Below are 13020 nucleotides of genomic sequence, written 5' to 3' on the forward strand. Positions count from 1 at the left end.
TTAAGTAAACAAGCAATATTACATAATTTATGTAAAAAAATGTTTATTTAATTCGTTTTTATTTTTATAATGTATGATTTTACTGTTGACGTTTTATTTCAGATAAAGTTACAAAAAATATGCATTTTAGTCCCATTCATTGAGAAAAGCCATGGGCTACTTAATAGCGGAGCCTTGGGACGTGAATGGAATACACTACCTACAAACATATGTGTTTTACATAACAGACTATATAGAACCTAGTTTTTTCATTCACAAAAGCTTCTGTAGATACACAATTCTGCCCCAAAATTCTTCAACAAATAACCCCATTTCATATTCCAAGATTAATCCTACGCCACCCTCTCTTCACTTGTACCACACAACACAGAGATCTGCATTTGACGGTAGACCTGTATTTAGCATATTAGTCCCGGATTTACACTTCCGAATTACCAAGAGTAATTCCGACGGCTTTCCCGAAATTATAATTTCTCCATTTTCCGATTTTACCTGGAATATAGGTAGGATTTGTAGGTCTTATACATGTTTGTGTGAAGGATATCCTGTTTTTGAATGGTATGGTACAACATATTGTTGAGGATATAATGTATTTGGGTGAGGAATAACATCTTTTTTAGGGTTCCGTACCCAAAGGGTAAAACTAAAAGGGTTTTTGCTCCTCTGTCCGTCCGTCCGTCCGTCTGTCACCAGGCTGTATCTCATGAACCGTGATAGTTAGAGAGTTGAAATTTTCACAGATGATGTATTTCTGTTGCCATTATAACAGCAAATACTGATAGAATAAAATAAATAGTTTGGGGGGCTCCCATACAACAAACGTGATTTTTAATAATGGTACGGAACCCTTCGTGCGCGAGTCCGACTCGCACTTGGCCGGTTTTTTATTATAATGTAAAGAGGGAGTTACTATAGTGGTGATTAATTTATTGATCTTGGTTAAAAATGTTGACGTAGATGGTTGCTTTATTCGCCTTTATCTTTCTAATACAGACCTCTTCTTATACAGAGAAGGGATGCACGTTAATCATAGCGCTTGCGATTTCAAACTTTTAACTCCCGGTTTCATAAGATGTTTTCGTTGGCACTTTGTTATTGGTGTCTGAAATGTTCTTATTTTCATACATTTAAAAGTGTTATAGAGACACTTTTGTTGATGTACTGAAAGGTGTAATTGTAGAGATAGACATGAAAGCTTCGAACCAGCAGTTGTCTCGGAATGCGGGTGAAACCGCGAAATAATGTAATCACTTATGTATTTTCGGGTCGCCTTTGACAAAACGGCTAAACCGATTGAGATGAATCATAGGAAGATAAGTGGGATTTAAAATGTAAACTGAAGAGAATTAAAAGATTGTTTTAACATATACGCTTTAATCCAATTTTATGCTGATTACACAAATGAGCATTATGTAAGTACGTAATATCAAAGTCACATTTTTTGGAATTACAGAACAATTTACAACCTTATATCTTTATCGATTGGGCTTATTTTACAATGATCTCTGAAGATGAAGTTATTATAGTAATCTGAAATATGGTTTCGCCAACTTATTTTTTCTTTTTTCAAGTAAATTAACAAAATATAAGTATACAGGGTTATTTTTTAAATTAAATTATTGAAATATACTTTTTTAAAATTCCAAACAAGTTGGCGAAACATTAAAGATTAGTTAATACTTTTATTTAACAATATTAAATTATTAGAAAATATTTTTTTAAGATGTGGATGTGTGGTTCAAAACGGAAAGAAATATTTAATTTATCTTTACTCTTAGAAATAAAAGAAATTGAGAAATAAAATACGAAGATAGGTAAATCTAATAAATTACCACATCTTTTTCATAATAATTATTAAACTGACGATTATTACCGAAGTTTTAACATTGACTTGTTTAATTAATTAGTTTAATTACCTTATTCATATTGACAATATGTTTTGAACATTCGATTAGCACTTACCACTAAATGACAAGCTCATATTTTTTCAAATAAAAACTAAAAAAAACAGCAATTTATTTTTTGCAAAATAATTTATGTGATGTAAAATATTTTTAGTTTTACAAGAGGCATTTATGTATGTAAAAATAAAGAAAACTTGAAAAAGGACAGAGTTAAAACAAAAGGGTGATAAAAATTCACAACATTTTTTGTATTAAAATTTCTTCAAGAACACAAAGACACGATTTCATATTTGAGATGATCATACTAAAATTATAATTTAATGAAATTAATGCTCTTACGACTAAAAAGTTCGTTTAATATCCATTATACTAAATTGGCAATATTTAAAGTGATATTTTATTCTCAAAATGGCATAAAAGTATAAGGCACGGTTTTTAATATTTCACTAAATTTACTTAAATATAGAAGGACGTCAACCCAGCTAATTTATTATCTAAATGGTTAGTTATAAGTCGCGAAAAAAAGATCTGCTTTGGCACTTTTTCAGTTCATACATTTGTTAAAAGAAAAAAGACAAAACAAAACTTTATCTTTTCCCCGTATGATATGTTTTAATAATTGGAAGTTTCATCTAAAAAGGAAAAAAATAAAAGGAACGAAAAAATAAAACAAAATAAATTATTATTAGGTTTTTTATTTTTATTCGAAATGTAACAATAGACTTCTTTTGTAAATATAAAATCGTATTTCGTCATTGGATGGACTCTCAAATTTGGAGAAATAATCAAAAGAAATTGACAATCAGTCAACATTTTTGCGAAAATCATAGCAATTGTTACAAGATCGATGTAAAGAAAATATAATAGAAAATAATTAAGTATCTTAATAACTTAAAGTTTAAAATTAATAAAACTTTGGCATGTGTATTATGACCGATTAAATTTTGGGGCTGAAATGCTATTAATGTAAAAAAATACAATTAGGTACATAATTATACTATTTACATAGAATCAAGATGGACATAAATTAAAATTAATTGAACTTATTTTTATTGTCAGTTCGCGCTTTGAGTATTATTATTTTTTTCTTATTTACATCGTAAAAATGCAGAGAAAAGTAACTTAAGAGTAAAAATTTACAAAATAATAATAAAAACTGTAAATATGTATACAGTTACATTTGTAAAAAAAATACAATTTACAGATTATAAATGACAGTCGTTCAATATTTGACACATTACGTAATGGGGTCTTTTATCATAGTTTTTTATTTAATTGAAAATTTTCTGAAATAATGATGTAAGTAAAAGTATGAAATTAATTAGAAAAATCGTCAGGAACAACTTCATAAGTTTCGAAAACCATTTCTAACAATAAAAATGTGTTTAACATCCTAGAGAACAATTTTAATTAAAAAACGATGACAGGATAAAATTCAAAATTTTTCCCGACTTAATAATTTCTTGATTTTTCGAAAAATCGTATTTTATAACAATCATAATTATCTTAAAAACTTAATTACGAGAGATCCTTTTATGGAATCAATAAAAATTTTGGATTCACACATTTGAGTTATTTGTTCGACAATTTGCACGGTTTGTTTTTTCCGGAAAACAACATTTTAGGACCCTTCTTATATTTTAAAGTTCTAGAGAGTCACGATTAAATTTGACACTGACATCACACACTAATGTCATTTTAATTTTAAAATGACACTTTTAAATCTAATTAAATTTCTTTATTCTAGCGTCCATCAAATTGTCGAACAACACAAGATCCAGCCTTTAAACAAAAATTAAAAAGAATAAAATCGTACATTTACCATCTAAATGTATTATCTAAAATGATTTTACAATTGGACATTGAAAAAATCATATTTTTTTGTTCGTCTATGTCATTTGGACGTATTACCTATATATAATATGATAAGTCAGTCGAACATTTTTAATACAACCCGACTAGCCCAAATTCTAATTTAGGCAATGTCATATCTATCTAGATGGACACTAATCGTTTTGAGAGTTCGTTCATGTATCACATTCAATTATTTTTAATCTATCTACAATTTTATCTAGTCCATTTATTTACACTTCACATAAACGTTTTACACTCATAGCCTTTACACTTTTAGTTTGTCACTTTTTGTATTTAAGATTGTCACTTTTTAGTTTTAGTTGGTCACTTTTTAGTTTACACTTTAGACCACGTGCGTTTCACTTCTTTTGTTAAAAGATTCATCGATGGTTACGTTTTGTTTTTTGTTTTCTTTTTTGATGGTCCCGTATTGTGGGACGTCAGAAGTGAGGTTCTGAACTGTCAGAATCTGGTTGGAGTTCTGCGGCGTGCTCGATGATATGGGACTACCGTACTGGTTGCCATATTTGTGGCGCGAGGGGTCCTTTAGGATCGACTGGGGCTGTTTTGGGGCTGGTGTCTGGACTAGATGCTGAAATAAAAGGATTTTGTTAGAGAACATATCACTGGTACTTTGTCTTAAAGATAATATAGCGGTAGAGAGACATGCCATCACGTTTTTGTTTGGACTTTTGAAAGAGGAGTTTTAGGCCAGTCAGTTTTTTTCCAAGAAGTACTATGAAATTATTATATTTAGCTCCATAAGCCCAGAGCTTTATAAAGTCCAATCAAAATCAAATTTCACAAAATTACCAACTAAACAGTCTATTTCGATCGAGCCCAATAGAAAATTGAATCAAGTATTTTCTTACGGCATTCGCACAATTACGTTTTGAGCGTAAAATGACAAAGTTTAGCAAAAACTTGAGGATTTTGAAATCCATTGAAAACTTTACGAAGATTGGAATTTCGAAGCTTTAGCAATGGAACGAATTTGTTGTTAATTAATCTTAAATTATGAGATCGTTCAAGCTTAACTGGTTTTGAAAAAGTATTGTGAGCAAGATTTAGGAGTCCAATAGGATCTTTTGATCTTTTTGAAGTAATTATTTGGTATTTACGTCTGTTTGTTTGTAATTTATAATTACTTGCAGTAATTAGGCGGAACTCTTGTTAAATAGATCTATTGGATTTGATTAGCAATAATTAATTAAAGAATAGGAGAATTAAGCTTCAGTATTATTTAGTCCGCTGGTACTACCTACACGTCCTTCATTTTAAAAATGCTTCAAATATTTTTTAAACTAAACAAATTAAAATCAAATCTAGCATATTAAGAGAGGATAAACCCTTGAAGTACACTAAAAGTAAAAGTAGTTTATACATAAAAATGAAATATTCTCCATTCACCTTATGTCTTGAGTCAAACGCCAGTTTTAATCTTCTTATTCCTGCCCTGTTCCCAAGTTATTTGTGGTCAGCTCAATATGTTATTTCAACGTTTCAACTCCTCTCTATCAGCCATCATACTACCATCCACTCCCTTCCTATTCACGTCCTCTTTTAATCAATCCATCTTTCCTTAAAATCCCGTTTCAATATCAAAACTCTTACCTGTGCACAATTACCCTGATGCAGTACAGTAACGTCGGGAGGTGGGACGGCGGCCATCTTGTCCATCCTCTGCCGCCTCAGTGTACCCCCAGCCGATTGTCTGTCTACAGATAGAATTCTTCATTGTTACATGTAGCTGAGCCCTTTTGTAGTGATAAGGGGTTAGTCACATGGATGAGAAATGAGAGAAGCTAAGGTTATAATGATTATCATCAAGTAAGGTCTAGATTTCACTAAGGCAGAGTGCACTGGAGAAGTTTTCGAATAACCAATGGGATTTCTCCGTTCAGGGATACAACTGAGTGAGCGGAGACCAGACGTTTGAAAAACGAAATTTTATTTGTTGGTTGTTTAAAAACTTCTCCATTCTTCTCCGCTTGGGTGGAGTATAGATTCTGCTTTTCGTAAAAAAGACGTGGCTATGTTGCATTTAGGCAAGAAAATATACAAAAAAAATATTATAGGAATCGAACCTACATAAATACCAACCTACATAAAAACCAAGATAAATACCAATGTAAATTGTTTATCAACTCCCCAAGATCCGGTCAAGAGACTTCAATTTTTATCTATTCATTTACTTATTTATTTAGTTGACCAATGCTATGCTTGACCTTATTGCTCTCAATGGGAATCAAACCAATGACCTCGAGGTGATTCCTAAGTTTCTTAAAGCACTCAAATCATTTCAATATATCAATAGCAATTTAACTTAGAAGAAATGGAGATGAAAAACATTAAACAAAATACATACCCCAAAACAATGGCTCACAGAGAAGAAAATGTGAAAAAAGTTATTTAAATAAGAGACTAAAATAACACGCTATCATGTATTGTTATCAGAACTCGGAGCGTGTGCAAAATTTCTTCCTAATCGAAGACCGGGAAGCGGGTCAAATAAAGATTCCAAGATTTTCTTACATACATAGTTACAAGTGAAGCTAATATAAGCGTGTTAAAAACTTACCATCAAGTGCGTAACTATGGGGTGGGCTAGCCATGTGTGATGGGGACCCGGTGCTCAATCCCCCATTCATGAGGTGCGGCTTGGGGAGCGGCTGTCCCCCGTATTGCTGCGGGGGAGTCGGGGTACGGCCTTGTTGCTGTTGGGGGATTTAGAGGTTAAAAAATTGTGTATGGTTGGTTGTAATTGTCTATTGTATTATGTGAGGGTGGTTTTAGGTAAATTTGTTTGTGGTAAGGTAAACTGGTTAATTACTAAAAGGCGTCTTACATAATACTTAGCCGAACTGGATTGTCTTAGATCTTTCAGTACTTTATAAATTACTAGCTACCGCCCGCGACTTCGCCCGCGTAGAGTTCGGTTATATCGCGTTTCCAAGAGAATTCTTCAAAAGTCCGGGATAAAAACTATCCTATGTTCTTTCTCAAGGTCAACTCTATCTCTGAACCAAATTTTATTAAAATCGGTTCAGTGGTTTAGACGTGAAAGCGTAACAGACAGACAGAGTTACTTTCGCATTTATAATATCAGTAGGGATAGAAATGATATCACACTAACATTACTTATATGTGTAAAGGCGACAGTTTGTGAGTGTGTGCGTTACTTCTTCACGCGTAAGATGCTCAACATATTTTAATGAAACTTGATAGTCCATATACATCAGAGTATGCATGTAAGCAACTTTTCTCCCACAGCTCTCTCATGAACCTGGTACCTTGGACAACAACTAGATAATAACTAACATTTTCATCTAGACACACGGCAATGTGTCCGCCAAGTTCGAGCAAAAAAACGCGACACACCGGCCGTGGGTTATATTACACGAACCATTTCGGGCCAAATTCTACCCCCCTATAACTCAAAATCTATTTTATTTACGCATATCAAATTTCTAGTATCTGTTGAGACCCCCTCACTTATCTAAAATACAAAATTTCATTAATATACCTATTGTAGGTCTTGAGATATTGACGTCAGAAAATCGCTATTTTTACTATACACTCACTGACTGACTGACTGACTCACTCATCAAAAACCTAGACCACTTCCAATGGTCGTATTGACTTGAAATTTGGCATGGAGGTAGGTCTTTATGTCAAGGTAAAGGGAAAAATCTGAAAATGGCCAAGTGTGAGTCAGTTTCAAAATAATGAAGGTGTTTTATACTCGGTGTAAATTTATACCCCTAAGGAATTAAAACGAACTAAATTTATCTATATTTATATAATATATCTTCGAATGGTCGTACCGATCTGAAATTCGTTACAAAGGTTTTTATTTAGTCAAAGTAAAGTAAAAATCTGAAAACGGCCAAGTGTGAGTCACTTTCGAAAATAACGAATGTGTAACTTTGATCCACGAACATAATATATGATAACATGTCATGTCAGTCAGTTGGCAAATCTAGTCCATTTAGTTAATCTAGTTCATTTCTTTGTAAGAAGCATAGTGCATATTCAAAAATCTGAAAGATAGTATAAATGAGACATTTCCTTAACTAACTTAATCATAAGAAAAAAATAAAATAAACAACCTTACAAAAATAAATGAAATCCCACCCAAAACAAAAATGTGAAAGGCTGCCAAGTTCGATAATATGGGAATGCTTCGCCTATAAAAGAAGTGAGATCTGAATAAGTACCAAGTTCCATACACATACCTCAGTTAAAAATAGTTACTTTTTAATGATGTTACTTGGCAAGTTTTAATAGAAAATTATATACTTGATTCATTGCGTTTAGAAGGTTTATAACAAGGTGTGTGAAAACTTGCCAATTAACATGATTAAAAAGTAACTATTTTTAACTGAGGTATGTGTATGGAACTTGGTACTTATTCAGATCTCACTTCTTTTATAGGCGAAGCATTCCCATATTATCGAACTTGGCAGCCTTTCACATTTTTGTTTTGGGTGGGATAAAATATCAATCCTACCTAATACCCTTGATTTACCCTACATAAATAATACTAGTAATAAACTCTTACCTGCTGCAAATATTCTCCGATGAGCGGCGGGTATGACAAGTAGCGGTCTGACGCCATATTGTAATAGGAGCCGTCTAGTGGCGGCATCGGGCTTGGAGCGGGCACGTAGTTCGGTTTGCCTGTGCGAAGAATATTGTGTATTTAGTAAAAGTTAAAGTATTATTTTATGTGGTATATTAGTGTTTTAATAAGGTAATTTGGGCTGTGAGATCAAGTTAAAAAAAAACTAAAACAACGTTGAAATAAGATTGCTGAATACTGAGGAAGGTTGAGTTAGGTCAATAGTTTTCACTTTGATTGACAAATGACTGTGCAAGAGAAATTCAAGTAGTAATTTCACCATAGTTTGTTTAAACAATAATATATCCTAAAGGTTTACTGGCTACAATTTTAAAATCATACTAGACTGAACATACTATCAATATGTTTCATTTTGACGACCCAGATTTTATGACTGCTCCTATATTTCACTGTATTTCTATATTTCACTGTCACACTGACGTAAAATACTTTTGGGTAGAACCTTAAGTTACGTAACATTAAAATATTTTTTGTTAACCAACTAAACTCAATCAAAGAATCCAATGATTGCTTACCAGCACTCCTACCCAGCGTACTATGCCCACTAATATCTTTATGCCTATGAGGATGCGGCAGTGTCCTGGCGTGGTCTCCGCCATCATATACCGCGTAGTTCGGCGGAGGATAGTCCAGGGGCGGCGGAATGACCAGACCTTGGTCATCCATTAGGAAGGCGTCTGTTGTCTGTTTGGAAGAGAAGGGATGATTTAGAATTCGCTTATAATGTGGGTAGAAGGTGATAGTTAAAGTGGTAAAGTTAGAGAGATAGTGTTATATTTAACCAAAATTCTGGTTTAGATGAACGCAAAGCTGACCTTCAAAAGCATGTATGCTGAATTGAATATTGCTGATGATCAGAATTTAGAAAGCACAAAAAATAAGAATGTATCTTTGTGAGATATTCTCAGTAAAAAGCTGAATAAATTACAAGAAAGATGGAATGAAAACTTTGAAAGGACGTGTAATATTTTTTGTACAGATGTTATAAGTAGCTTCATTATGACACGAGTGACGACGCATACTATTGACAGAAATACCTATTCAGAATTATAATGAAAAACTTAAAACTAACTAACTACACTTAACTAACTACAGGTAATTTATTTGTGTTCCTTACTTGACTCAACATATGCCTAGTCGGCATAGAAGGCACCTCAGGAATCGGCGGAGGCTGTCTATCATCAGCTCCTTCATCTTGAGAATACGTCTCTGACTTCTCAGAGACAGAGCTTAGAGTCTCTCCAGTCATAGTATCATTGTATGACGATGGTGCGTACATTTCTATTGTGGCTGATTTTGACGCTTGGCCCGCTTGTTCTGTTGTAACGGAAAATGAATTTAGTGATATAGGTAATAAGGTTGATTTTTAAGTGTGGCGTCCTTGGTATGAGCTTGCAAAGGAAAGTTATTTTAGTGTTGTAATTCATAAGGTAGATAATGATTTGGACGATAAAGATGTGGCTTTTTGTAGGTAATATTTCTGAATTCATTGCAACAGGCAATTGTAATTATCATCTATAATTAAGAATTACAAATAAAATTATGTTCATTAAAGTATTAAACGAATCAGTAATTATTAAATCGTACAGTTAAATTAAATTAACTTAATCATATTTTTTGTTGTGCAATTTCAAGTGAACTTTTAATTAATATCGTTATTAAATTAATAATTGCATGATTATTGTTTCTACAAAATGTATATGAATAAACCAATACCTTTAATAAAATTATACTTAATAAGGTTTACAATACGAATAAATTAAATATTCACCAAGAGTGGAATATTTGTCAAGAATCCAAGCATCTTACATGAAGTTATTAATTGACGTTAAAAAGGGTTACGTTCTAACAAGGTAGAATTAATTAAGTAAAATAAGCAAAATTTTGTTCAAAATAATAATGTTATTACGTAAGAATTTATAGACACTTCGCCCTTTGGGACAAACTGAGCTTAGCACCTGGAATAAATTTACCAAGAGTCACGTATCAACCACATTGCTTGAACTCCTTGAAAAATATATCACTCAGAAATATAAATAGGTGAAATTATTCAACTGTACTTTTATCATCTTGAACAAAATACTAATCAACGCAGCTATTTAGACAGCGCATAAATTAACTACTTTTACAATCACTGAACTGAAAAATAAGAAAGGACACATCGTTGATTAACATTTGTCAGAAGATGAAACAGCTACATTACAAACAGTACATTTAGATAAACAACATCAAAGACAAAATAATACTAAAGAAAGCAAAGAAAATAAAACAGGATACTTACCTTTTAGACGTCTGGAGCGCCTTTTTAATACAAAACAAGCAACTAAAGCAGCATTTATCAATACTAATACAACTCCAGTGATTGATACGTAAATAACTACAGATTTGGAAACATCAGCAGTTTCTACGAATTCCGTTGATACAACATTCAGCTCGCCTACTTCTGAAGAAGCTTTAAAAAAGAGAAACAAAAAAATAAGTAAAAAAATGCAAAAGAAAAATTAAAAAAAAAATATTGTGACGATTTTAGTTTTGTTGACCAAAAATATTTGAAATTAATTGTAAAAAAAAAATGAAGATAAAAACCATTGTTTTTAAATAACACTCAATTCTCCTTGCACACAAAAAGTAGCAACTTCATCTATCTGTATTGTTTTCAAAGAGTAAAAAATGACTTTGTTTTAAATCCGATGTTTCTAACCGAAATAATATGAAAAATGAGACTTCATCTGTCTTAAACATGACTAAATAGAAAATGCTTTTTTATCACAAAAACTATAACAATGTGTATCTCTATAAATTTAGCATTGCTCAACAAAATTTTCATTTTTGTAATACTTGCTTTCGTTAAAAAGTGAGAAATATACTTTCTAACAAAATTCAAGAGTAAGTTACTATTTGAGCGAACTTTTCATGATGCCCTTGACTGTAATATAATTTTCACGGTCGCTCTTTGTAACTGACGGTTGAAGAGCTTTCGTCTCAGAAGATATGCTTTTAATGTTACAATTCAAGTGGTAGCTATCTACATTTTTTGTTCCGTTCCAAATGCTTTAACTGAAATTGCTTTTAGTGGAAGTGATAGGGAAATTTTCATTGCTCAACGGGGTAATGCTATTATTCTTCTTTTCACGAGTCACTTACACTTTAAGTGTTCTTAGAAAATTACTTTAAAAAATACAGCAACAAAATAGAAATCATCACAACACCAAAAGCTAAGACTAAATCTAACAATCTAACAAAATAAATCCAAAAATATCGATTGATTCAAAACCTCTGATCCTTTTATTGGTCCTCTTATGCAGACAGAATCCGATCAGCAATACATTAAGGAGAATTAATGCCGTTCCCACAATTGTACCAGTAATAATAAAAACTCCTGGTACATTGTAGTTATATTCTTCGGAAGAAGACTGTATTGATGAAGGGATCATATCTGAGCAGCGTGGAAAGATTTGAAGTGCGTTAGACCAAGTGTAGTACCTTGTGGAACCATTTTACTTTAAATAACAGATCTAGGAGAAATGTGAAATATTTTTTGTTTTTATCGTTGGGATTCGAACCCGTTGAAGTTCAAGTATTTTTTATCATTTTAATGTTTTCTCTCTTATTGTAAAAAGTATGTGAGATTGGCATGAGAAGTCTGTTTGACAAGATCAAACGGCTCACTATAGTATTCATACAATCTGATATAAAGTTTACATTTCATATCTCCGTCTTTGAGTTGAAGTTTAAATAATATTAATAAAGTAGTTGTAAACTTACTTAGTGTGGTAACTTTGGTGTCATCAGGTCTGTATTTGCTTTGACCAATTTTGTTGATTGCCATAACTGAGAATACGTAATCAGTGTTTCTATCTAACCCTCCGATAGTGAATGTGGTAGCGTTTCTTGGTACTACATCTTCGTATTTGTATGATTCTTCGAATATTCTCCTGTAAATAAGAGTTTGATTAAAATTCTCGTCTTTACGTTGTTAAACTTTTATCCGTTTTTATTGTTATTGACTTTTTAATCGGCTCTTTTCGTTATAATACTTAAGTCACTACAAATATTGCTTTTTAAATGAATTGATTATTCATTAGACAACTTATCGCTGGGTTTCGAAATCCAGACCCGTAACAATAAAGGCTACAGTAGACTTATTTGTTCAAAATAAAATAATTGATTCCTTTGCTATAAGATATTGATAACTAACCTGTATCGTATCCTATACCAGGACTGCAGTCCCCCGTCGAACCCTGGTACCCACTGCAGCGTCACCGTGTTATGGGTTACATTCGTCACCAATAGTGATATCACTTGATCTAAAACAAAGGATATTATTAATATCTACCACATTCACAAAGGCGAATGAATGTATCTATAGACATTGAAAAATATAAGCAGAATCAATTGGGGTAATGCTTCTTTTTCAAAAGCAATAAGATTACTTAACTCATTAGAAAATTATTTAGCTACAAAATTACACTCAAAATGAAATTGTGGCATTCTGTGTCCTGAAATCCTTTAACTTTGAGTTATATGAGTAACTGATTGAAATACTCGAAACTTATATTATCAATGTGCTTAGTAAAAACACAGCCAGTGACGTCTTTCCTGAATATAACAAAAGAT

At 32.2% G+C, this 13020-nt stretch overlaps 1 protein-coding gene across 1 annotated transcript in view; it reads right to left on the minus strand.

Moving 5' to 3' along the window:
• Positions 1 to 2583: 2583 nt before the first annotated feature.
• Positions 2584 to 13020, minus strand: part of LOC124642954 (nephrin) — a 110399-nt gene continuing 99962 nt past the window's right edge. Inside the window, exons 17-25 of the mRNA XM_047181755.1 lie at positions 12602 to 12710; positions 12169 to 12338; positions 10685 to 10855; positions 9521 to 9720; positions 8919 to 9087; positions 8323 to 8441; positions 6340 to 6475; positions 5373 to 5476; positions 2584 to 4350 (exon numbers count right to left, since the gene is read on the minus strand). Of these exons, the coding sequence (XP_047037711.1) occupies positions 4102 to 4350; positions 5373 to 5476; positions 6340 to 6475; positions 8323 to 8441; positions 8919 to 9087; positions 9521 to 9720; positions 10685 to 10855; positions 12169 to 12338; positions 12602 to 12710 (1427 nt within the window). The 3' untranslated portion in view covers positions 2584 to 4101. The remainder of the gene's footprint in view (positions 4351 to 5372; positions 5477 to 6339; positions 6476 to 8322; positions 8442 to 8918; positions 9088 to 9520; positions 9721 to 10684; positions 10856 to 12168; positions 12339 to 12601; positions 12711 to 13020) is intronic.

Source organism: Helicoverpa zea, chromosome 26, assembly GCF_022581195.2.
Source record: "Helicoverpa zea isolate HzStark_Cry1AcR chromosome 26, ilHelZeax1.1, whole genome shotgun sequence".
In the NCBI taxonomy this organism is placed as follows: Eukaryota; Metazoa; Arthropoda; class Insecta; order Lepidoptera; family Noctuidae; genus Helicoverpa; species Helicoverpa zea.